Here is a 26,931-nt window from a genome sequence, read left to right as displayed (position 1 = left end):
TCTTTTGTTATGTACTGAAAGCATAGATCTAAGATACCTTATAAATGATGTAGAACCGTAAAAAAAAAATTGACAACATGGATAACACAATTAAAAAGAACACAGTACTGATGAGATCTCATCAACGATCAGGCAATCACAAGGGTGCAAAAAGTAGTTCTTTTATTATCTTCACCGTCATAGATTAAAACTGTAGTTATACATTACTAGAGGCATCAATTTAATTAAACTGTCCACATTTTAAATATGTGTGGAGACAACAGCTGCAAGTCCTGGTGCAGTTTTTGTACCATCACATTACAGTAGCAGTAATAATGTCTGCAGTAGTTTTAAACAAACACTTTAAGTGAGTAATGCCTCAAATAATGTTTTCTTTTAAACCGACAACACATCCAAGTACTTTAGTTGGTGCAGCAAGAGTCCAGTGTCAAATCAAAAAAAGGTTTTTCCCCGTTGTGAAGTACTGCTTCGGAGCTGTGGTACACCACGGGAAGACAATACTTAAAGATCACTCAAAAAGATGTGTAAGGTCCAGCTTCATTTCACAAAATAGGATGGAACAAATCTGGTGACATTTTAACTTTTTTTAATATAAATATGACAGTCATAATAATTATTTGTTAATAGGCTATCTCTTATACCTTGTCCAACACAAACAAAAGGAGGAAGAGGAACCGATGCACGAAAGACCGCACCAACCAAAAAAAAGAACCTATTTTGTAGTCTGGAATTATTTTAGCCCGAGGCACAGCGACTGGCCGGGCTTTACATCTGTGAAACAATCCTTAAACTCCTGGAGGCCAGCACTGAGGTCTTTCCACTCAGCAGCAAGAGTGGAAAGAAAACTGTGAGCATACATGTGTGACTGTTGGGTATGTAAGGTTGAATGAACCAGGTTTGTGAAGAATACTATGGCAGTCTAATGGTTGAATTAATAAAAATGTGTATACACAAAAAAAAAAGACTGGCACATTTTTCTTAGAAAAATAAACAGGACAATGGCACAGGACAATAAGGGGAATTACTAAATAAGTGTGTTTTTACCACAGAGCCATTGGCAGGGGAAAGTTATAAAAATAAGTGTGTCTGTATTCTGATTTTTTAAGGAAATTAAACGTGTACCCATGTTGCCCCCGGGGAAGAAAAAGGGCAGACGGGCTGGCAAAAAAAATAAAGCCATACCAAAATAGGGCAAAGAAAAAAATTGGCACAACATCACTTAAACAACAAGGCAGGTGTTACTCTGCCACAGACAGGCTGATGATGGGCAAGAGCGAGGCTTCCTCTGTCCACATCTAGAACAAAGTGGCAAAGTCTGGTCACCCAGTAGCGACGGACAGGGATGCTGGTTGTCGGGCGTTACCGCAGATCACCCCTGGGTGAGGCTTGCGAGACTGAGGGTGATGCAACGGGACATCCCCCCGCGCCAGATCTCAGGTAAACTCACTGCGGCGTTAGTTCACTTTGTCCTGGAATATGTAGAGGTTGTTGGTCGTCGCCACGGCGATGATGTTGTCCTGGGGGTGCCAGGCGGTGTGGAGGATCTTCTTGTTGAAGTCCAAACTGTCCACGCTGATTTCGTCCTTCTTGCGCTTGCCGCCCGCACACACTTTGCGGGGCTTTAGGACCTGCATGGGCTTGCTGTTTTCTCGGGACGCCTCCAGAGTTACGTCCCGCCTCTGGCCGCGGTCGAACATCCGGAAGAAGTTGTTGTATGAGCCGGTCATCACCACACTGAGGGGGGGGGGGGAGGAGAAAGGCACGTGAGCCTTTCACACAAGTAATGCTAGAATATTGTCCATAACTTAGTACTTCTGAACAGAAATGCATTGGCAAGCAGCTGGTATGGCTGCACAATAAATAGAATTCCCAATATGGACTAGTGCTATATTCGAATCAGACGGCCCAATATTTGTTCAAAGTCTAATATTAAATATAGAATATATATATTTGATTACATTACGATGCTAAAAGAGCTTTGCTGTAATTTGTAGGCACCCTCAATAAAATAAAATCCTATTCTAAAACATAGATAAGCAGCATCAGCAGAGTTTTTATTTTATTGCATTTTCTTTGCCTCCCGCATGTACTCACCTGTCATTGCCATTCCAGCAGCACTCAAACTTGTCAAAGATGCAGTCGTTCTCGTACAGCGAGCACAGCTTGCTCCTCAGGTACTCATGAACCTGCAATAAGCAAAGGCAAGTGTGAAAGCACTATTTAAAGACTGACACATAGTGTTAGTAGTGTACACACTTTAGTGGAAAGCAAAACCATGTATTGACAGTGCCCCCGTGTGGCCACATTATGGATGTACAAGGTAAGATAAGGCGTGGCCATTGTTAACCCTTAAATGCAAAAGTGGGTATTTTTTGACCTGGTGAGGTGGTATTCTTGAAGTATCTTTGCAATTACATTTTTTTTTTATCATTTCATATTCTCGCTATTCCTCAAAAAACATGTTTTGGATATCATGCCCTTCACATTTTAAATGTACATCTTAAGAAATTGTAGTTTTTGTATTACTACCCCAAGCTTCCATAAGTGGGTAAAAAATGACCTGCATGCATTTTGTATGGGATCCTCTGGGAACCTTTGATTCTTATCACCTGTGGCTGTCAGGAATACATTCACTGTGGACCACACAGACTACATCACAAGTGACACCTCTCAGGAAGATTATTTTACACAGCAAGATCTGATACCTGTCAGTATAATAATAATAATAATAATAATAATAAATTATATTTTTATAGGGCTTTTCAAGGACTCAAAATCGCTTTACAATATAAGGGAAGGTTAGGATGGGGGGTATAGGACTATCAAACTTGATCAACCGGCATGGATTGATGGGGGGGGGGGGGGGGGGGGCTATGAGTAGAAAAGAGGAGAAGAGATGAGTTCTGAAAAGGGACTGGAATACTGTGAGGGTCTCAGAATAGCAGAGATCTTTGCATCAATATGTTCAAAATGGTTTTTTTCTAAATAGTGAAAAATTAAATCTAAAATATTTCTAGTGTGAACCAAAATATAATACTAAATATTATATGTGATTTTTCTTAACCAAAATGACATAACACTTATGGAAGAGGGTAGAGTCCAGTCACTTGTGCATCTAAGGGTTAAGAAAGAGTAAAAATAAACACTGGCAACATTATATAAATTCTACCTTAGTGGAATCTTTGTTTGGAAAAAACTGAAAATGTTTTCTATTTAATTTTTGAGGTTACAAGCCCAGGTAAATTCAGAGAAGTGACATTTTCTTTTGCTTCAAATCAAGTGGTGTGATGCATGTAGCTGCTTCAAACCTTCAAAAACATTAGCTGTGCATCGCATACAAATTAAATGTTGTCAGTTACAATATTACTAACAAAAGACAAAGTTAGCGAGTAGATACATTACTAAACTAATACGTTACTGTTTCTGTGTTTGTTCCTCTCACCTGGTAGGTCTCCACTGGCCTGCTCTCCATGTTCAGATCCCAAATCTTTACGGACAAGTAGTCTCGGGTCATCATGTAGCGTCCATTGTGGCTGAACTTTACATCTGAGATTGAGGATATGATCTCGGAGAAGAAGGAGCGATTACTGGGATCTTCCGGCTCCTCAAACACTGGACAAGACAGAGGAAGATATGATGAAATACAGTCAGACTTCAGCAGTCTGTCGGTTTCTGAGTGACATTAGGAAGATGCGTGTGCAGACAAAGCTAATCTGAATGACAGAGCTTATGAAGAGATCAACCAAAGAGATATTTAAGCCATGAACTGCACACAAGACTAAAGTAATAGATGCAAGAATTGGTATTGTCAAAATCTCAAACAGGTTTGCAGACTCTTCTTAGACCCCATTTACACGGGAACGCAAATCAACCGAATTCGAAAGTCTTCCTTTCACACAGCTCAATAAACGTGGCCCTTCACACGAGACTGCTCAACCCGCTGTAGTACATATGCTGTAAGTGGCGTGGCGCTGTACTTCCACTTCATCAGGAAAATGATCGTATAGGGCATACACACGGAGCCGTTTGCCGCCCCCAGACAATCCGCTTGCAGATCTATCCACATTGGGACCCGTTATCGTTTGCGGGGTCCGTTTCCGCGGTTCCGTTACGGCCTCGTGTGGCCGAAGGGCTATACGCGAGAGAAAAGTAGCGGATACAACCCGTTCCGTTCTCGTGTAAACAGCGCCTTAATATCTCCTGTGGCCACAATGGCTGGTAAATAATGCTCTGAAAAAATAAATAAATACTGTAGTATTACGGCTTCTAACAATGGTGCTTCTGGCAGATGAGCAGCGATAAACTCAGAATCTAAGCCAACAGGCACAGTGCAGATTTACATATCATTATTTAACATAAGATAAATAACGTATACATGAGATATGAAAGCCACATCACACATGATGGATGGCAATGCACCATCGTTTCAGATTCGGTCATCTCAAACTGTGGTGAGGCCTGAGAAGCATCAGTTTAGCTTCAAGTTTCAACGTGTCCAATCTTTTTTATCAGTGCTCTGATGGTCACTTCTTTACTGACCGTTGAGCCTGAAGAACTCCCAAGCCTTTCTTTTGGTCCTCCCACATTAAAAAGGGAGCAGGGTGGCTGGCTTACAAAGATGGGGAGAGGAGAGAGTGATGGTGCATTCAACGCAGAAAAGGTGGGAGAAATTTTCCTATTTGGAAATACCATTCACTTCTCACAGCTCTCGGGTGCAACACACTGCTTGTGAATAGAGTGCCGCAGTGACGCGTCTTAAAAGCCGGAAGTAAACTCCTTCCGGTTCCTTCGTCAAAAACAAATGCAATTTCTCCATAGGATTTTGGAAAATAGCTCGAAATAAGGTCTGTGGTTGAAACACATTTAAGAGAAGGATCACGTTTTGTTCAGCCGGATAATCTCCACATGTCTATCCTACTTTTATCATTTTCAAATCATAAAGTCGCCAGAAGCAAAATGCTAACATTATGCTATAAAGGAACTACAGCAGGGTCGCTGCTTCAACGTCACGCCAACTTAAGATCCATATTCAAAACTACAGATTCTAAATTGTACGAGTTGAAGCCTTTGTTTGAACAGTCTGCAGGAGGCAGGTACTTGCTTTCAAGCAGAACAGGGCAAACAAACTTAGCGGGAGTGTTTTACGTGTTCGGCGTAATGACGTACAACGTCCTCGACAACTTCTGTAGTCCTATTCAGCCACTTGGTAACAACCATCGTTTTTCAGACACGTAAACTCTTCTGAAATCACCAGCGGGGTCACTGCTGATGGATTTAATGTCGTAGAACAAAACGTGATCCGTCTCTTAAATGTGTCTCAACCACAGACCTTATTTGGAGCTATTTTCCAAAATCCTATGAAGAAATTGCATTGCTTTTTATCGAAGGAACCGGACGTGGTAAAAATGCTAACTTACTTCCGGGTTTTAGGATGCGTCACTGCGGTTCTCTATTATGTTCTTTTCTTAAAGTGTTGGCATCGTTTAAAAAGAATATGATACATCTTGCAACATTCTTAGACAGCCTGAAGGCACTTGGGAAACCACAGGGGCAGGTCAATGGTATGAATGCTACTGGCTGCACCTTTCACTGGAATAAAGTCTAATTTCCATTGAATGGGAAGCACGGCTCTACACGCTTTGTACGTTTCTTTGGAATGACTTTGTCCAAGTTCCAAACAATCCGAGCCAATACCAGAAGTAGGACTTGCAAAACTGCAGACTACAGATTTTGTACAATCAACACTTAGTGTCACAGAGTTGTGTACCTCCCTGCTGGTGTACACCCTTATTTGTTTGTATGTTAGGAAACACCACTATTCTGCAAAGGCAAATCACGAGAATCTTTTTATTTTAGGACGTGCGATATTAAGTAGGCAAATTAACTCAAACACGTCATGTTACAATTCTTTTGCCGCTTGCTACAAAAGGAAAACTCGCGCGGCTTTCCTGTCAGGGGTACTTGAGTCAGGGGTACTTGAGTGAGTGACATTAGTCGCGTTCACACCAAGTACTTTGCCCTACTTAGTTCCCAGCACTTAGTTCCCCCATGGAACTAAGAGCCGATCGCGTTCACACCGGAATAAGTCCCTGAGGAAAGATTACGCAAATGAACCTGCTGACGTCACTTCTTCTTCTTCTGCTTTGGGTTTACTGGCAGGCCGCAAACAACTTCACGGCGTATACTGCCACCCGAAGTCCCCGGCCGGAATTCCCCAACTCCGGGGATGCCTTCCGAGTAAATCGCCAGAACGCCGACCAGAGTTCCCGTTAGCCGGTAATTACCGGACTATGACCGGTTAAATATGCTGAAGACCGGCAAATCTAAATCTCTCCGGTCAAAATAATTTTCCCTTAGCGCAATACCGCATCAGTTGCGCCACTTATGTGACGGACAAAAATAGTATGTGACAGACAAAGATAGTCAATTCTAATGTCCAACACGTAATGTGGAGAAAGAGATGTCCTGTATGGGTTGATTGTGCGTTGATCTGTTGGTAATGCCTCGGGGTTCCGGTGGGCATGTAAACAAATGCATAATGCTGCGCTATACTTTGCGGCCTCGCCCGGTTGCATAGCGACGCTTATTGTTTAGGTGTCTTTTAATAAGCAGGTAGTCCTATCATTAGCTAGAACTAGCTGGATCTGATCGATATGGACATAAACGCGAGTGAAGTCTAATCTGACGGGAGAGAGAGATCAGCTGCTGCTGACGAGTCGACACGCAGCTCTGCATGATCACATGCAGCGGTGAGCGGAACAAAACACACACTTCAGGTTAGAATATCACACGTAGCTATTTTAAATTACCTCTCAAACTACCTAAACTTGTTATAGATATGTTTAGTTTTACTGTCGGGTCACTCATTACTGGATCCGCAAGCTGCATGATACTGGCGGGCTGTTTATTATTCCCGTGTTATTGTAAGTAACTGTACACTTTTGATAATGTAGTTAATCTACTATAAATAGTTTGTTTAATATCGAATCATATCAATTTGTTTTAAAGCTCAATAAATAACAAAGACCTTTGACCAGCACTTTTCTAATTTTTTCCGGAAGATTTAAACTTGAACGGACATTTTGAGCAGCAAAAAATATTCTAACGGGAACTCTGACGCCAACACCTCCTCATCACTCCACCGCTCCCATGTTTTTTTTTTGGATTGCCATAATTGTCTCCGTTGGTGCGCGGGGCTAATGCTAATAATGCTAATGCGAGCAAATAAAATGGCGGCCTCATAAAACCTTTCAGAGTTTTACGGGGCGTGGTTTGCAATTCGCCCAGCCAATCAGAAATTGGAACTTTTTTCTCCCCAGGAAAGTACCTGCTCTCTAGCAGGCACTGAAAAGGGAAAACAAGTTCTCATGAACTAACTTCTCTTTTTGGTGTGAACGCAAAATCCCAGGAACTATCGGAACTAAAAGGCAAAAGTACTCCGATGTGAAAGCGCCTATTCAGGCTCTGCATGCACAGCAAACCACCAATCACAATCATTCTTTATCAGATCAAAGCAGGATAACCGAGCTAGCTCAGCTTGTTGCTCTGATAACTTAAGATCCAGAAGTCCGTGACTAAAATCCTTCATCCGGTTAAATATTGTAAAAAAAAAAGTACCAATTGTATAGCATTAAAGTTCATGAAAGGATGGTTTGCGAACAAAAAAACAACAACTGCCTTTTCTTCAATTGCTGTATTTTTTCATATCGCATGGGAAAAAAATATCGCAATGTCAGTTTTTCTAATATCGTGCAGCCCTAGTAGGGACTCACGTTTGGACTGCTTGTCGCACAGCGCTGAAGCCCGCATGTCACACAGACGGATGGTTCCTTTGCTGCTGCTGTAGACGAATGTGTTACACTGATGAGGGTGGAACTCTGCCGCTGTGATCACCTCCGTCAGCTCCTCCATGTTGGCTGGTTTAATGTCAACAATGTCTTAAGGGCACAGGGTTAAGGGTTCATACACTTTTTCACCAATGATTTTCAATGACTTTTCCATGACCTTTACCTAATTTTCCATGACCAAAAAAATTACTCTTTCTCAACAGTACCACTGAAAATGGTTTACTTTAACATGGAACAGGAAAATAAGGTCTGCATATGAAACATGTTGTGCCTATCTAAAACAAATCAAATAGTAGGCTTACTAGCTTCTACAACAGGGCTATTCAATTGGCGGCCCCGGGGTGATATTTACTGGCCCTTTGAGTATAATGTTAAAAAGTAATGTACTTTTTTTGGGCCAGAGTGCCTTTAATCCAGAGAGGGTGTTCAATTGAGAGATAGAGGGGGATTGCCTGAAAACTTCGGCGGGCATGGGTTTTGAACCCACCTACTAGCTACTGTAGTGACAACTCCTGTCATTGATTGCGTCTCTGCATGAATGATTAGATCATTTCAAATGAAATGTTGATGGTTAAATTAGCTTCACATGTAGGCCTACAGAGTTCTGAACTTGCCATTTAGATCTATAAAGGCCTTGGGGCTATGTTGTTTGATTTAATTAAACACAATATATTCACTCCACTATGCTGTTGGAGTATTAACTGTATCTGAAGCTCTTAATATGATTGCTCATATTTCAAGCCATCTTTTTCCCAGCCCCTTGTTTTGGATCATTTTCATCAACCATTCCAAACTAATTGAATAGTCCTGTTCTACAACTAAAATCTCTCACCAGCAAAATACCTTGTTAAATGCCATTTTACTTTTCATTACTATACAGTATTTATTATCATTATAGTATTACTATTTTGGCAATTAGATAAAATATAAATTATATTTGATACAACTTTAGTTACATTTCCATGACTTTTCCAGGGCCTGGAATTAGCTTTTTGAATTTCCATGACTTTTCCGAGTTTTTAATGACCGTAAGAACCCTGATTAGTATGTAAGGATACTGAAGCTGCGGTCGGTGATCTCCAGGTTCCAGAGGTTGATGCGGAGGTCGTCTGCAGACAGGTAGGTCTCCTCGTCACTGTTGACCGAGATGGAGTTGATATGGTAGGTGTGAGCGTTGGCAAACACCCTCCGTGGACTGGCCTCCACCATGAGATCCATGGGTATTAAAACGGGAACCTGAGAAGGAGATAAACGGGACATAAAAGGTGAAATTCATAATAAAAGACAGGAAGGAAATGTGAAGCTCTGAAAGCTCCTTGAAGCCAGTTCTAGTCAGTCAGTAATCTACCCAGTAGTTTATGTATTTAATTAGCTAATTAAAATAAGAACCACTTAGATTTCAGCTTTATAATTAATTTTAGGTTTTTATGTCCATCGAAAGAGAGTCTGAGAAACATTTTTAACTTCCGTTTGTACAGTGAAAATAGATTTCATCTTTTTCTTTTTCTCTTTTTTTTAAATGAAATGAAGCAGTTTACACTCAGGCCTTAAGAGTTAGGACTGTACCTGAATATTCGTTCGTTGGAGTACTATTCGGGTTTCAATTTCGTTACTCGGATATTCGTTTTAGTTTAGTTTTTTTCATTGAAATCTCCAATATCAACTTAAGAGCTTGTGCCTCTTCGGGGGTGCTAACACTTAACCATAAACTTTACAGTTTACTTTCTCCGTCTTTATATGTAGATATGACTTTTCTCCGTTAATCTCCGTCACGTTGTTTCCATAGCAACAACAACTTCCAGTCAACAGCGCTAACTCTCCTTCAAAATAAAAGCATGTCCATAAAACATAGGAAGCCAAGCCAAGTTACACTTAAGACATATACAACTGCAACGAAAGCAACAAACACAATGCAATATCCTTTTCAATTTTAAAGAACACAAATTGGGTTATATACATTAACAAATAACTATAAACCGACAATACTGTAGAATAACTAAATTAATGCCGTGAATAAACGTGTTGAAGCGGTTCGCTGCTGATTACTATGCACCCCCTGCGCGGGCCGAATATTCGCGAGCCCGAAATGTTTTATTCGGGACAGCCCTATTGAGTGTCTGAAGAAATGTAAATAGATCCTCAGTTAAATGCTTTTATTCAAAATGTAATTATATACTTTTGCATCTTAGATTTTTCCAATTTGTTGTAGAAGAAGACATACTTTATAAGTCCCTTAGCTTAGCGATTAGCAGCTAGAGGTGAAATCCTTTATATCTGGTTCATCAAACAAAGCTAGTACCCGTCTAGATGAGGATAAGTAAACCATAGTTACAGTTAAAGCCAACACACCTGTGTTACACCCAAACAGGTGTTACCCGTTTAGACTATTCAGGACTTTGTTGGATTAAACGCAGCGCTTGACTCACATTTAACTAGTCCCTCTACATAACCAAGTTGTCAGTTTTGTCACACCCGTTTCTGTTAGGACAGGACAATTGACTATTTTGTATTCTTTTATAGAATAAGTGAAGCCATACGGTAGGGCTGTGCGATTATGGAAAAAATCATAATCACGATTATTTGGGTCAATAATTGATATCACGATTATTTTGACGATTATTCATTGACCATTTATTTAAAACAAATAATATTTTACCAATAAACAAGAACAACAAATATGTTGGAGCGCACTTCCAAAACCATACTAAACATATATTATTAATATGATAAATAAAAATAAATTAGACCAAAATAAATTAAATCAAATATGATGCAGTGCACTGTCACAACCTACTGAAAACTCCTTAACATATAGCCAACATGTTGGTAAAACATATTCAACATATTCCACTCAGTTAAACGTTGAAGGCTGGCCAACCGTCATGGTCCAGAAGTAACAGGAAATAAATGTTGAACTACAATTTAAGACCAAATAAAAATGTTTAGGCCACCATGGCAAATGCTGGTAGGGCTGCTCATGTCATCTCTTAAAGATTTTTTGCAAGAAACACCAGCCTGTTTACATGGTCTGGTTTCAGAGATGAGCGCAGGCAGGTGACAATATTGCCACCTGGACTGAAGACCCTCAGCCACGCCCCGACACATGGGGTGACGCCGGCCAATCACAAAGCTTTGATGCGTTCAAGTGCATTATTCTGGCACAGGAAGATTATGTTACAGGACATTAACGATAAAACAGAATATTGTCGTTCTATTTTTAGACACATCTCGCGATCGACTGGTTGGGCACCCCTGTGCTAGACCATAGGTCTGTTGTGGTAGCAAAGTAGTCAGCTGAAGCCACATCTCTCTCAACTTCCCCACGGCATTTGTCATATAGTGCAGGCAGCGCAGACCTGCTGAAATAATACCGAGACGGCATCGCGTAACGTTTGTCCAACGTGTTGACACGTTGCTTGAAGCCCTGGTTGCTAACAGTGCTAACTGGGCACATATCTTTAGCGATGTGAAATGTAATGACAAAGTACTTGCAAATAGTGGAAATAGTTTTACCCTTCTTTTTAACGAGTTGCTGCTCTTGTTCTGACATCTTCGCTCGCGCTGAACACTCACAACACATGTCCCTCCCACGTGGCCGAGTGGGCTTTTAGGGAGGGGCGAAAGCGCACCCAGCAAAATAATCGTATTTTGTCAATTATGCCGTTTTTATAATCGTCGCAAGCCGTAATCGCGATTAAAATACGATTAATTGCACAGCCCTATCATACGGGTGCATTTTTAAGGGCTATTGAAGCATTGCAGTTCATTTCCCCTTCCAAAACAATCAGCATAACCACAGGTAGGGGTGCATACCGGTACCCGGTATTACCGAAATACCGGTTACTGGCGGCTACGGTATACCGTACAGAAATCAAATCCGGTTTTTGATACTTTTTTTTTAATAATAACTTTTTTTAACTCCGCAAACGAGTCACTGTGGAGTGTGGGCCTTATTTAGAAAATCTAAAGTGTGGCTGCATATGACTGCCAGTCTGAATGGTGGGGTCTGTAACCACTGCCAGTCTGAAGAATGGTGAGGTCTGTAACCACTGCCAGTCTGAAGAATGGTGAGGTCTGTAACCACTGCCAGTCTGAAGAATGGTGAGGTCTGTAACCACTGCCAGTCTGAAGAATGGTGAGGTCTGTAACCACTGCCAGTCTGAAGAATGGTGGGGTCTGTAACCACTGCCAGTCTGAATGGTGGGGTCTGTAACCACTGCCAGTCTGAATGGTGGGGTCTGTAACCACTGCCAGTCTGAATGGTGGGGTCTGTAACCACTGCCAGTCTGAATGGTGGGGTCTGTAACCACTGCCAGTCTGAATGGTGGGGTCTGTAACCACTGCCAGTCTGAATGGTGGGGTCTGTAACAACTGCCAGTCTGAATGGTGAGGTCTGTAACCACTGCCAGTCTGAATGGTGGGGTCTGTAACCACTGCCAGTCTGAATGGTGGGGTCTGTAACCACTGTGCCAGTCTGAATTAGGGATAGACCGATATGGCTTTTTCAAGGCTGATACCGATTATTAGTAATCAAGGAGACCGATAACCGATATTTGGAACCAATATACATTTGCAGTAAAATCAGAAAATCTTGGTGTCAAAATGTAGAATAACAGAACTTCTATGAAATGCCTTTTTATGTTTAATGAACTTTTCAAGAATCTTAAAACTGGTTTTCCTCTCTGTGACCCTGAGTAAAGTAAATAAAGTAAAATAAAAATAAAAACGACTAAAACTTGTTCTGAACTTCTGATATTTGAGTCTCACTCATTTAGTAGTCCCAATTCAGCAGCACCAGATTGTGGTGCAGAAAGCAGAGTCGCTGCGAGGCTCCACTAGCAGTCGTCCCAGCGCGTCACAGTTTCTCCGCTGCGAGATGCTACCCGCCCCCCCCCGTCCCTTTGTAACTGGGAAACTGCTGATAGAATTGGATCATAAGATCGTGGTGTTTTTGCAACTTCGGCATAGGGAATTGGGATGTTTATTGAATTTCGGCTTTCAACCGATTTACCTTCGAAACACCGCTCACTGCTGCTGCTTGCCTCTGTCCGTGTTCTTCGCACCTGCCTGTAATCTGAGAAGGTCCCGCCTCTCTGGCTGGATGCAGCCTGCAAAATCTTCAGTGTTGATTGACACTTCAGTAATAGCAGATAGCGCAGTGGGTGGGACATTGCTCGTGAACAGTGGTGACTGCAGCCAGAGAAACGGCCGCATCAGAGCCAAAGTCGTATCGGCAATTTGATTTTAAAAAAAGCCGATACCGATAATCTGTAAAATGCGGAATATCGGCTTCGATAATCGGTCGACCCCTAGTCTGAATGCTGGGGTCTGTAACAACTGCAAGAAGTTTATTTCTGGGAAAGATGGCAACACATCCAACCAATGCCGTCTTGTCTGGCAACCAAGTAACTTTGTGTTCAGGGAAGCAGCGTGCCAAGCGAGAGTGTTCAGTTCAGCAGGTGAAAAAAACTGAACTGTGATGGGATTTGTTTTCTTCCTCAGGCAAATGTTGATTTTAATGATGCCGAGATCTCATGATCCGTTATGTGTTCTCTGGTCAGTCGAATCTCAGGTTGAATATTGATTATACCGGTGCCATTTTCTTTTTGCATTGACAAGAGGTGTTATTCACGCCTGATGGTTGTTCTAAATGATATCGCAGAATCAGTTTTCTTCATAGACAACGTGTTTTTCATTGTTTGTTCAGTACTAAAAAGGTCCAAGTACCACAATTGAATTTAATATTCATTTGAAACGTTAACTATATCATAAAGCGCTTCATGGGAGTCATTCCGGGATGATTCAATGTTTCCCTTATGCAACATGAAAGTATCGCGATATGTATCGGTATCGTTTAGTGGTATCGGTATCGTAAAAAGTCAACGATATGCAACCCTAACCACAGGGCAGGTCATTGGAGTGTATTAACTCACAAAAAGAAACCTACTAAACTGGGCAGCACTGCTCTCTCAATAAACCAAGTAAAATAACTATGAACTAATAAATGTGTAAAGACTCGTTTCAACACTGGTCTGTCAGAGTAACATTGAGGTTGTGTCTGAACTGACCCGCAGTGACGTGATGGAGTTGGGGTCTTTGTAGCGCCCATCCTCCTCTTTGAGGTTGTAGCCCTCTGGTCTCTTGTCCCGCTCACTGATTTTCCACAACTTGATTGTCTTATCTGTCAAAAAGAAAAGTAATCGTGTCAATTATAATTAAGCTTTTCCGTGTAACATGATGTTCGGGTCATACATAGATTAAAAAGGGTATACCATCGAGTGCCACAGTAACGCGTCCTAAAAGCCGGAAGTAAACTCCTTCCGGTTCCTTTAACAAAAAAGCAATGCAATTTCTCCATAGGATTTTGGAAAATAGCTCGAAATAAGGTCTGTGGTTGAAACGCATTTAAGAGACTGATCACGTTTTGTTCAGCCGGATAATCTCCACATGTCTATCCTACTTTTAAAATTTTCAAATCATAAATCTAGTCGCCAGAAGGAAAATGCTAATGTTATGCTATAAAGGAACTACAGCAGGGTCGCTGCTTCAACGTCACGCCAACTTAAGATCCATATTCAAAACTACAGATTCAAAATTGTACAAGTTGAAGCGTTTGTTTTTAACAGTTTGCAGGAAGCAGGTACTTGCTTTCAAGCAGAACAGGGAAAAACAAACTTAGAGGGAGTGTTTACGTGTTCGGCGTAATGACGTACAACGTCCTCGACAACTTCTGTAGTCCTATTCAGCCACTTGTTAACAACCATCGTTTTTCAGACACGTAAACTCTTCAGAAATCACCAGCGGGGTCACTGCTGATGGATTTAATGTCGTAGAACAAAACGTGATCTGTCTCTTCCATGTGTGTCAACCACAGACATTATTTCCAGTTATTTTCCAAAATCCTATGAAGAAATTGCACTGCTTTTTGGCGAAGGAACCGGAAGTGATAAAATGCTAACTTACTTCCGGGTTTTAGGACGCGTCACTGTGGCACTATATCCTAATTGGACAAAGACACTACAACATAGGGCTGTGCGATTATGGCAAATCTTAATCACAATTATTTTGGTCAATAATTGACATCACGATTATTAAAAACAATTATCTATTTATTTTGAAACATCAATTTATTGGAAACAATTTAACAGAAGGTTTTTAACATTTGATTACCCTGAACTTTAAGTATAATTCAACTGAAAAAAAAAATTCAAAATTGTTTTTGAATAACAAATAATTGTTTTATTCCGATTACGTTATTTTTGTAATCGTTGCAAGCCAAAATCGTAATCAAGATTAAAATATGATTAACTGCACAGCCCTACTACAACAGCAGCAGAATGGCCAGAGACGGGAGAGTTGACCAGGCTGTTTTTAGTTATTGGTTAAAAAGTGTTCTGATGTCACCTTTTTTGTATAGAATATTAAAGTAACCGGTTGCTTTTGACTCCACTCACCGTTAGTCGACAACAGGAACTGAGCAGCATTCTTCTGAGGAAGCCAGCGAATTTTGTTGATCTTCTCCTCTATTTCCAAACTCTTCAAGTAGTCAAACTCGGGCTCATGGCTCTGGAAAGTGCTGTAAACGTTGTATTCGCTCCGGAACTGAGGCAGATTCTTATTCTGCCCGACAGCAGAGCAAAAAACATCAGACATGGATAAACAAAAAGAACAGACGTTAGAAAAGAACATGCCAGTGATGACCCTTTTTATTCAATTCAAAACCTTTATTTATCCAGGTGAAATCCCATTGAGATCAATGATCTCTTTTTCAAGGGAGACCTGCACATTATATTTATACATTTGTTGAGTTTCAATCAAAAATTCTTGTCTGTCTTAATTGAGAAGTGACAGCTACTTTCAGACATAAAGCATAACACTAGTTTAAATGTAATCCTTATAGTACAACAAATTAGTCCTAAACCTGGAAAGGATTTTTAGAACTTAAAGTTTTTGATTAGATGCCTTAATAAAAGCCTACGAAACGTTCCCTTTTTTATCCTACGCCATAAAATGCGTCAGCAAATGCCACACTTTGGAGCTTTAACATTTCTTTAAAAAAAAGGGGGTATGCCAACAAGTGACAAAATAAACTATTCAACATCACGGCGAACATGGCGTCCGACTTTATCTTAGTGGTCGCAGTCATGTGACCGTGATGCATTTTGTTTATAGCCTAATTTTAGTTTATTACTACTAAAGTGGTGTTACTATGGGGAGATTACCCTGCTGAACTAAATGTGTATCACATATCAAGAATCATCTAAATGTGTTTGCCACAGATCTTATTTAAAGTTCCCATTGCTTTTAGTTGAGGAACCAATGTCGGCCTACAAAATGTGCCGTCAATGCACTACTATTGATCCTTGATACAAAGCCGCTTCCAGAATAATCCTGTTTCTAATAGAGTAATTGAGTTCAGGGGGTGGCACTCTCTAAAATGAATATTGTGTGGGAATAAAACAAAGTTACAATGTACCTCTATTTCCTGCTGGAAAATGACGACACGCCCACCCTTGTCTCCTGTGGCTAGCAGCTCCCCTGTGTGGTTAAACTCAACTGTGGATATGATGTCCGCTGCAAAAAAACAACACAAACATCAGAAACATGCCCATGTAGAAACGTTCCATTTATACATATAGCATATTTCTCGGTGCACAGACATCACATGACGAATAGAAACGAGGAAGAGGAAGCACTCGGTTAATCCTAGCTAACCCTGGATGTATACGTGCTGGAGTCAGAGTGCATGACAGTGCAGGCCGGAGATGCACAAGGATGTCAGAGCATGTAGAGCAGACGGAAAATTATTAGTAACCTAGATTCTCCCTCCTTTTCACCCCACATCCCTCACTTATACAGCATTACACATCCACCCCTAGCAGTAGTGTGTTGCTTTATAAACACCAACTCGCTCAAACACACTGACTTAACCCTTTGGTAGCCACTGGAGCAGAAAGACAATGCTGCAAAAGGTCGTGCTAGGAGGTCTTTGTGCATGTTGTGCCCCCCGGGGACAAAAGTAGGGAGTCATGTATTTCAACTAGGCTACTTGAAAATCATTTTTCTATTAGGGCAGCAACCATCTCATTATAGGGCTGTGCATCTTCACTGGTCTCACGATTCGATTACAATTATCCCGTCAACGATTCGATTCAATTCGATATCACGATGCATACCAATGCATCCTCAATTTTCTATATTACTGCACATGGCTTATTTTTCATCAATGCATACATGCAGTAAATACATATGAACTCTCTTTTTATTATTTAGAAAGTGCTTCAGAAATCAATAACATAAATGTCTTGACATTAATTTATAAACCAAAATAAATGAATTGTATAGGTCTAGCCTCCGTGTGTGAAGTTGTTCCATCCTCAAAAACAAAAAAAGAATACTTCTGCAGTCTAGCTGCAGCTTCTAGCAACGGTCTTCTGTTAAAAAAAGGACACTGAATGAATGTCCTGAATGTGGCATCACACACAGGACTTGAGTCTGAACACAGCAGACAACAGGAGCATTTACAATAGCATATAACAACTAAAATACTGCATGTGGGTGCACACTTACATTCTCTGTCTTACTGTTGCATAAATCCCATGAATGTATGAGATTAAATTAGCTTCATTATATCTCAGTGATTAAGTGAATAATAAAGTTTCTATCGGGTCACTATCAGCATGTCACTCATTATTTTCAGGGAGGGGGCGGGGCTTGGAGGAACGGAGAGGAGACGGTGATCGCGGAAGCTTTTTTCCTCCTGCCTTCACAAACTTTACACACGTAGAAAATTGCTAGAAGGCATTCATACTCTGCAATCCAAGACTTAATTAAATCCACCAAAAACCTGACATGATTGTAACGCGATTATTTTTGAAAAACATAAATCCCTGTGTCTCTGAGCCGCAGTGACACGGAGTGATTCAGAGCGGGTCCTTCTGCTGTTGGTTCTGGACTGGTGTTCTTGTGTTGGTGGATAAAGCAGACTGCTCTGTGTTTGGTGTTGCTGTGCCGCTGTCACGTCTGTTCCCTGATCTCTACGTCACCGACCGATTTGATATTAAAGTGACAGAAAAAACGTTATAGTAAAGCCGGGAAGCAACGTTACTACACTATAATCGATTATCTTCCGTCACTGCATCGATACCGAATCGTCCACGTCGTAGAAACGATTATTTTCAACACCCCTATCTCATTATCCATTATTGTTTGTTTTCCAGTACTTCAACAACTTGCCCTATAAAATACGGAAGAACGCCCATCAGATATGGAAAAACAGCAACAGTAGAGAACTAACTGCATTGCTGTGAGTGCATTATTTATGAATGGATAATGGACGTTACTATCTATGGATGCTGCATGAATCAGGAAGCCAGGATGTAGGCCGAGGATAATGTGCAGTTTTTCTGTCACTCCACTGTTGGAATGTGTCAAAGGGTTGAAACATGCCAGACTGCTGCAGAACATCATGAACTGAACAGGTTTACCTTTACGGTGTTGCCATTCTTTAGATTCCAGCTATAAGCCATCCTTAGTGTTATTTACTAAGCTGTGATTCAATAGAAATGTCTTGGGGATGGAAATCGTATGACACAAGACAATAAGCTGCATAACCTGACAATTTCTATTATTGGCTCAATGAAACATCAAATACAAAAATTAAGAGAAATGTTATATTCTATCAAAAGGCGCATTAAGTATGAATATTTGTTGCAGTTACTAGCAATACACAGAAGAACAAGAATTGCTGTTTGTGATGCTTTTGAGTTGTATTGCTTAAAATGTACATCTATTTGTTTACCCCATTCACTCCAATATGAGTAGGCAAAATACCAGCCACGCCTCTCTTAGCTACAAGGTGTAACGCAATGCAACATTATCCAACAAAGCACAGGCTAGTTAAGTTCATGTTTAAGCTCACATTCACAGTTAAATACCTTAGTTATACCATGAACAGCGTAGCATTGTGCTAATTCTACAGTTTAGTTTGCATGGAGACAGAAGGGGAAAGTATTCATGCCTTGACAACTCAACAGAAATCTTGTTTACATAAACTGCTGTATTATGTTTGAAAGGCCTTTACACTAAGCATATGACCAACACATCTTCTTGTTCATTTGGTCCCTAACTTGAGTAATAAATAAGGCTGGACTTCCTGTAAAAGACAAGGAGCCTTTTAGAGGCTTGCCAGTTAAAAGCCTTTAATGTAAAGCGGTGAGAGGAAGAAGTGTTTGGTTTGCATTAGAACTACCTTAACACACAGCTCTAATACAGTCGCTGCATCAGAAAACAGGCTGCTGTATGATACAAGCAGAATCCAGAAGTGTAGGAGTGGAACGACAGGGACTTCTGTTACATGGGAGCTGCAAAAGTATGAGTATTTAACATAGTGAGTACCCATTATATTTGTGTCCTTGTGCAGGAAGGGCACAGTTGAAATGTGTAGCATCACGGCAAGTTGCGACTAAATTGTGCAACATCTAAATGGCTATAGAACAAATAAGGAAGATGTTGAGATGCTATTTGCCCTCTCACTGAAAGCAGTTGTATATTAGTCGGGACCCCCTTGAAAACGAGATGGTGCATCTCAAGGGGATTATCCCAATGAATAAAAATATCTATATATATATAGTCAATTTCATTTGTGCAAATGTCCAATCTGTCCTTTAAGCTTACAAATACTAATACTTTGCAGATATCATACCTTCAGCCACGTCATCATCAATGGCTCCTTTCACCTGAGAGAAGCACCACTGCATGTCACCTCCAGGTCCTGCAGAGATTAAAATATAAACATTTGAGTTAATACTAGGGGTGTAACGGTACACGTACCCGTACCGAAATTATTCGGTGTGTACCGAAGTGTACCGAACGAATATAACGTTAAACGTAAAAAATTGAGAACGTGAACAAGTTTTTGGAAGTAATCTCAGGTGCTGCGTCGCAGCATTCAGAGTAATTTGCTCACATTGGGTTCAACGCGTCATAGAGCGAGCAAGTCATTTCATTGGGCTGGTCAGAGGGATGCGTTCAAATGTAGTCAGTAATTTAAGGAACTGTCAAATTAATGGCGAAGGCAGATAAAGTTGAGCTCGAAAATCCTCCAGCATCATTGAAGTCTCCGATTTGGGAACATTTTGGTTTCGCAGTTACGTACAAGGATGACGGACAAAGACAGGTGGACCGAACCAAAGCTGTTTATCGGCATTGTTCAACTAACATTGGTTACGCGGCTGGCAATACATCAAACTTGCACACTCTTGAAAAGGCATCACCCGAACGTGAATATCACCGGTACCAAAAGAAAAAAGGCTGAAGTGCAAACTCCCGCTAGCATTTAAGCCTCCAAGCCTCCACCACTCGCAAAAGGTTCAGACCGAGCCAAAGCTATTACAAACGCCAAATATCCTTATGTTGCCATGTTAGCAAAGTGCTACCTGGCTGTATCTGCTACCTCTGTCCCTAGCGAGAGGGTGTCCTCCACAGCAGGAGACATTGTTAGTGCCAGCTGCCAGCAGATCTGCCCTTTCGGCAAGCAATGTGGACAAGTTCATCTTTCTTTAAAAAAACATGAACATACAATGACAAGCAAGTCCTAATGTCAAACTGGCTGCTTAGGTGCTAGTACAGTACAGTTCAAATACAGATTATTTCAGTTCATCGAAATGCTGCACCTTAATGTTTATTTTATTATATTTTGTATTTATTTGAGTGAATACATTATTCACAGTTTAATAATAATAAAAATATATATATATATGTTTTGTTTTGTGAAAAAAATTCTGCTGTACCGAAAACGTACCGAACCGTGACCAAAAAACCGAGGTACGTACCGAACCGAAATGTTTGTGAACCGTTACACCCCTAGTTAATACTGAGTAGTATTTTACATGTCAAGCTTGAGTTTCCCGGATCTTAACTGTGCTGGACATCGACTATGATGTAGGATGAGAGGAACTAAGATTGCCAAGTTTCAAAGTTTTTGCTGACGGTGAAACGGAGTGCCTAAGCAATAATTAACTACATTAAGTGGTATGTCAAAACAATGTACTGATTGTGTTCAGACATTCCTTGTTTATACATGCAAATAAAAAAGGAGTTTTAATTTCATCCGTTGTAAGGCAGCGTGGGAAAATCCTCAAAGTCTAGAGGATACATGATATTAATATCCCATATGATCTTTAATCATTTAATTTAATTTAATCTTTATCTAAAATTAAACTCAATTGTGTCACACACACACACACACACACACACACACACACATCCATATATATTAAAGATCTATAATATAAATAAAAGCCAGAGTTTAACCTTGGTTTGTAGTGTTTTATTTGTCTCTGGTTATGAGATTGCAAATAGGTAGGTTGCAAATCAATTTCTTAATTACACATTTATCTCCAGATCATAATAACAGTTGGTGAATGTAGGGTTGAAACGTCTATTCTTTTAAATTTGGCAACCTCTTATACCAGCAGGAGATGCTCTTACAGCAGGCTACAATACATCAACAAGAAACAACATGCTGGCTTGTTCGTTAAGGACCTCCATCGCCCGCCTCAACAGGTTCTACCTTCAGCATCATTGCACACCATTGGTATTTAAAAAGCGCATATTTCTACGTGATCATTTATGTTATTACACAATGAGAACTGGTCTGATAACACCTTGTGGAAGAGCTCTGCAGAATAATCAAGGACATTTATGAGTCACCATTCTGAGATGAATCATGATTTAAAACAAACAGCCAGGAAAAGGGATGGTTCTGGTCAGAGCAAAATGAAGCACTGTGGTGGATTTCAGCATTCCTTGAGAAAATGCATAAAGCACAAAGGTGTTTAAATGGTAAAATGATCTCAGTCAGTCAGTCTCAACGAAAGGATGATGTGCAATGCCTCTGCCCAAAGACCAGTGTCAATTCCCCGCCCAAATGGACCAAATGCATGTACAAAATAGACAGTTGTGACCATTTCTTCCAGATGAATAAATAGCCATCTATTACGATCGGCTATTACAGTTTGAAGTCGCATATTAAGTGTTATAACTCTATATTAACTGCACAAGTAGCAGCTAATGAATGAAATGTGAACTGCTAACGTAACGTTAGACTACAGAGATCCTGTTTATCGAGGCCTTATTTGAGGGAAGCATATTTATGCACAGGCATCTGCATGTTCCCGATACTGGCTTGATTTTCTAGTCCCTTTACTCAGAAACTGCACAAAATATGGAACAGTCTGTTCAGTCTGCAGAAGGCCTGGAGTATTAGCCTGCATGTGGGCAATGTCAAAGTTTGAGCTAGCTAGAACGTTAGCATGCCTGGCTTGTCAAGCCAGTCATGGCATGTTTGAGGAATTGTGTGCACGGGAGTGAAAATCGCCAGTTTTACGTCAAACTATTTTGGATAATGTGTTAACAGAAAATAAGATATTTTAAATTAGCCCTTTGTAAATCCCATGCAAAATTGAGAAGCAGCAGCCGTTACGGCTATGACAAGTTAGCTTTACATGTTAGTGTCGTGTTAGCTATGTTTGGCTAACACGGTATGCAGCGTTAGCTTGCAAGGCAGATCCCGGGCCGGCAATAGTGGTAAACAGCTATCGTTTGCTAGCAGCAGCTGGCTAGCTAGCTAGCTAGCTAGCTAGCTAGCTTTAGCCGGCAAAGACAGGCCAGATACACGGGCGATGACACTCGGGTTTGCGGGCTAGCTAACGTTAGCAACAGCTAGCTAAGTTGTGTTAGCTAGCAACCGTTAGCTTAACTGACACTGGGCTGGGTTAACGAAATACTGTTCCGACCGTCGGGCTGAGAGCTTGTTGGAGCGGAGTCTCGTACAAAAAACGCCGGCTGTTGATGGTGTTTATGTGTGTAATGGTTACAATGAATTACCTGCCATGACGAGACAGACAGTGGAGCTTTCCTCAGTCAGTCACGATCCTGCTTCCCACTCCCACGCGCTGGTTCGTGGGATCTGAACTTTTCTTCCGCTGTCTGTGCAAACCTGGATGTCAGGCGCTAAATTAACCGTAAAGCAGGGATTTTATATCTTATCCTCCTTCTCTTTCCCGCTAGTCTCGCTGTTGTTTCACTATGGGTGTCACTCACTCTCCCCCTCTGTCTCTCTTGCCGCATCCCACAAGTCACTTCTTCCCCACCCCTCTCGAGTCTCTATCCGCACGTGAACTAAAGGCTTTTTGTAATGCGCGGGCACAATGAATGGCAGATGCACAAGCACGCGCGTGCACATCAGATTGGCCTTTTCAAGCATTTATACAATTGTATTGAATAATTAAAGCTTGAAAAAAATAGAAAAACACTAACAAATACCAATATAGTTCTTGTGCATGTTGAACATTTTGAGCAACAATGTGGCATCTTGGAGTAGGCGGGTATCCTTAAGTCTGACACATATATTTTTAAACCCTCTCAGGGAATGCTTTTTGCTAAAGCTATCTAATGCACCACTCATTTTGATCTAGCAGGACATGTAATAGTCAGTGAAAACTGTAAAGCACCTGTCTTTTAATAGCAGTATTAAAATAAACACCTTTGTACATCCTGAACATGTATTTCCATGGATGACTTTTGCATTCCAAAATAGGGCTTTTAGTCAGAATTTGCAAACTAGATATGTCTCCTTTCCTCACATTTATTATCCTGCATATTGTAAAGCATGCAGCCACAGTCTGCTGGTGCTCTCTGGAGGGATTGAAACGCTTTTAAAATGTCTAAGTGCCACAAACGCGAAGGTCTTCAGACGTGCGAGTGATAGTTTTTTACCACCCACGTACTTCACATCTCTTTCAGAAGAAGGTTGCCCACGGAACAAAAGAGAAATACAGCATTAATGAGTTGCTAGGAAATGCAAGAATGTTAGAAATTCAATCAAATGGCCAGGACACGAGAAAAGAGGATGAATATTTCCTAACAATGAAGCTTGTTCAGATGGAGCAGAGCTATCAAAACTGCCCGTGGTGGTGCTGTCAATTTCCTAACCCTAACCCTTATATCAACATTTCCAAAGACAAGATCCCCCTCAATCTTCGTCAAACGACCAGCAGGAGTGGACCCCTCTGCTGACCCAGCACCTGCCTCTCATCCCAGAGGCTGAGAGATGACACAAAAACGTATTATTAGCATCTCTGTTTAGAGCCTCAGAATTTCTGAGCCTGAGATTCATAGGATGAACCACACACCTTGCTGTCAGCTTTTCACCAAGACTACATGTCTTTGAGTTATGACTATTGATGGCAGTAAGGGAAGCCAATTTCTGCCAATCTGACAAAAAAACATGTTCTTAAGATTTTGTCAAAAAAACAAACAAAACAGACTTGGTATGAACTACAGTCGCTATTTTAAGATACTAAGTCATTCTTTTTCTTTTCTTTTTTTTACAAGTTTCTCATTAGTTTAACAAACCAGTCATTATTTTAAAACACTTTTTTCAAGATATAATGTCATTATCTCAAGATAACAAATCAATACATAGAAAAACAATCTTTTCATATTTATATACTTACAATTTTTGAAGATAAGTTTCTCCTTATTTTTAAATACTTAGTTATTTTTTGAGATACTAAATCATTATTTTAAGATAATTGTGATGAGATAGTTATTGTTTAGAGATATTAATAAAGTATATCTTATTATTTTTTAGATACTACAGTCGGCCATGTATAAATGTCTCTTGCTAGCAAATGTATTTCGGCAATTTAAGTTAAAGGTCACCTATTATGCAAAATCCACTTTTGCATGTCTTTTATAAACACGTGTCCCCTCTGTGTAAAGATATTCTGGAAGTTTCAGGAACAAAGACCCCCTCTCTTTTTGTCCTGATCCATTTATATAAAAACCTGAAAATGAGCTGATCAGAATTTGGCCACTTTATGTCATAACGTTTTTTTGGCTTGTGTAACCATTAGCCAATCACCAACCAAGGTAACTTTGAAACAGCACTTTTGAAACAGGGCTGAAACAGAGGGGATTATGGGTAATGCTACAATGATCTGTTTGGTATTTCAGCCAAACACTTCAGAGACATGTTTTATATGAGACCTATAATATATTGATGGAAAACAGTATAATAGGGGACCTTTAAAACTATTGGGCCACCAGTAGGGGTTCGTGGGAAAACATGTTTCCTTGTGATTTGGTTGATCTGTCCACCTCATGTCCCCCGTCTCCAGTGTCCTGCTCTGCCTGTTGAGGCTGGACTTCCTGTCAGGCTGAATGCAGCTTCTGTTACTGTCCGAAACAGCACGGCACAAAAACAAGACTTTTTTGTTGCGATGTTTTCATCCATGACTGGAGCCTTTCAATGTGTGCAGCTACTACATTTAGAAACTAGTTGACGAGACAATGCACATCAGTGACACTCATTTGTTTTATAGCATCTGTTAATGCAGGGCAACATGTGTTTTCCATGAATCTGTTGTCAACATATTGTCACCAAAGACAGAAAATAATTGTTTATATTGCCCTAATAGGACATATTATCGTAATATATCATTATATTGTCAATCACTTTACAACTGCGTCGTTACCATAGCATACATGCATTATGTTTAATGTTATCAAAAGAAGGAAAAAGAGGAAAAGTGAGACTATGTTCTCTACTTAATGGATACTTTTTTACAGTATTTAAATCAATTGTCATGCTAAGTTATATAAGCTTATAATGCTACTCTGTGAATGCCTTTCTTGTTCAGTCAATGGTCTCATAATTGTCTAGTAAGTATGTCAGTAAAGATGAACACAAATGACCCACTGTTACTGTCACTGTGTCTTTTGTCCACCAGAGGGCAACCAAGATTTGAAAATGTGGGTTTCCAATAAGATACAGGGCACTATGTTAATGGTCCCTATTGTGCTCATTTTCAGGTTTCATATTTGTATGTTGTTTCTCTACTGCGACATGTTTACATGCTTTAGTGTTCAAAACGCTCTTTATTGTTCTCATGCGGCCTGTGAGGCAGCACCTCTTTTCACCCTCTGTCTGAAACCAGAGCCCAGTCTGCTCTGATTGGTTAGCTGGCTTTCTCTGTTGTGATTGATCAACCGCTTAGAGTTGTCACGACAATAGGAGCTAGCCAATAGCAGCTCAAGTGTTACATGGTGATGTCATTATGTCACGGAAGGAGCCCAATTAAAAGGGTGAAAATAACTTTACTGTGTATGTTACTTTCTGTAATGTTGGCCAACACCAGTCGGTGTACTCAATGACTGCAGGGCTCCTATTTTCAGACATCTTAATACGAATAAATGATATTCTTAGGGGGAGTAGTGTCACAGAAGGCCGACAAAATAAAAAATAAAAAGTTCAACAGGGTAAAAAGCCTAAGCATTCTGACATGTATGGACATCTGATTTCTCTTTTATCCTTTGTATTGATGGGATTGTACGATACACACTAATACATTATGTCAGGGGCTGTGTTTGCTAACACTATAGTGCACTCTGCCTGAGTTAATCACATACATGAACAATGGAAAAGATGGAATATTAACAGGATGAAACCATAACTTGCTCCAGTGTTTGCTTGACAATTGAACACCTGCAGCAGTCACCACCTATAGCTAGCCCCTGTCGGAGTGCCTTTGTACCTTTGACCCTAAGTTGAAAAACAATGATTATGCACATTCTCCATTACAGTGTTAACCAGACTGTAAAGAAGGAACAAGGTGTGCCCAGTGAGCATCAGTGGGTGCAGTAATCTTCTATGCATCAGTAGTACACCAGGTAGGGGCAGTGTTGGACAAAGATGTACTCTGTTGGAAACCGGAAGTGCAGACCCTAGTCAGACAACCCCTGCCAAAACAAATCAAAATCAAATATTTTTCTATTCTTTTATTGAGTAATGGTTTGGCATCACTAAAGCAAAAGGAAGTTGAGAGAATGTATGACCTATTAACACATGTTGAAAAAAACATGTTCTCTTTGTAATACGATTCAAAGAGCAAAACCCTCACCTTTATGACGCATGAAGTAAAATCATTGCAGACAAGCTTATTATTCATAGTCTCGATATATTGCTGGACAAAAATGATTTATTTAGATTGATAAAGTCACACGACGTGTGCATGTA

At 40.4% G+C, this 26,931-nt stretch overlaps 1 protein-coding gene across 1 annotated transcript; it reads right to left on the bottom strand.

Moving 5' to 3' along the window:
- Positions 1 to 147: 147 nt before the first annotated feature.
- On the bottom strand, positions 148 to 23,019 carry ppp2r2ab (protein phosphatase 2, regulatory subunit B, alpha b). The gene is made up of 10 exons (XM_034095872.2): positions 22,737 to 23,019; positions 19,552 to 19,620; positions 16,324 to 16,421; positions 15,302 to 15,467; positions 13,916 to 14,028; positions 8,906 to 9,083; positions 7,773 to 7,937; positions 3,443 to 3,612; positions 2,095 to 2,186; positions 148 to 1,734 (listed from the first exon to the last, which is right to left on the bottom strand). The coding sequence occupies exons 1-10, from the start codon at positions 22,741 to 22,743 to the stop codon at positions 1,455 to 1,457; spliced, it is 1,338 nt and encodes a 445-aa protein (XP_033951763.1). The 5' UTR covers positions 22,744 to 23,019; the 3' UTR covers positions 148 to 1,454.
- Between the last annotated feature and the right edge of the window lie 3,912 nt (positions 23,020 to 26,931).

The sequence above is a fragment of the Pseudochaenichthys georgianus genome, chromosome 12 (assembly GCF_902827115.2).
Source record: "Pseudochaenichthys georgianus chromosome 12, fPseGeo1.2, whole genome shotgun sequence".
Taxonomy (NCBI): domain Eukaryota; kingdom Metazoa; phylum Chordata; class Actinopteri; order Perciformes; family Channichthyidae; genus Pseudochaenichthys; species Pseudochaenichthys georgianus.
Note: the sequence above shows the minus strand (reverse complement) of the source record. Positions and strands in the feature narration are given on the sequence as shown.

Excerpts from the sequence above, each read along its gene's own strand:
- ppp2r2ab (XM_034095872.2), bottom strand. Across the intron at positions 9,084-13,915 it reads ACTCCATCACGTCACTGCGG|GTTCCCGTTTTAATACCCAT; the intron begins GTCAGTTCAGAC and ends TCTCCTTCTCAG. Across the intron at positions 7,938-8,905 it reads GATCACCGACCGCAGCTTCA|ACATTGTTGACATTAAACCA; the intron begins GTATCCTTACAT and ends TGTGCCCTTAAG.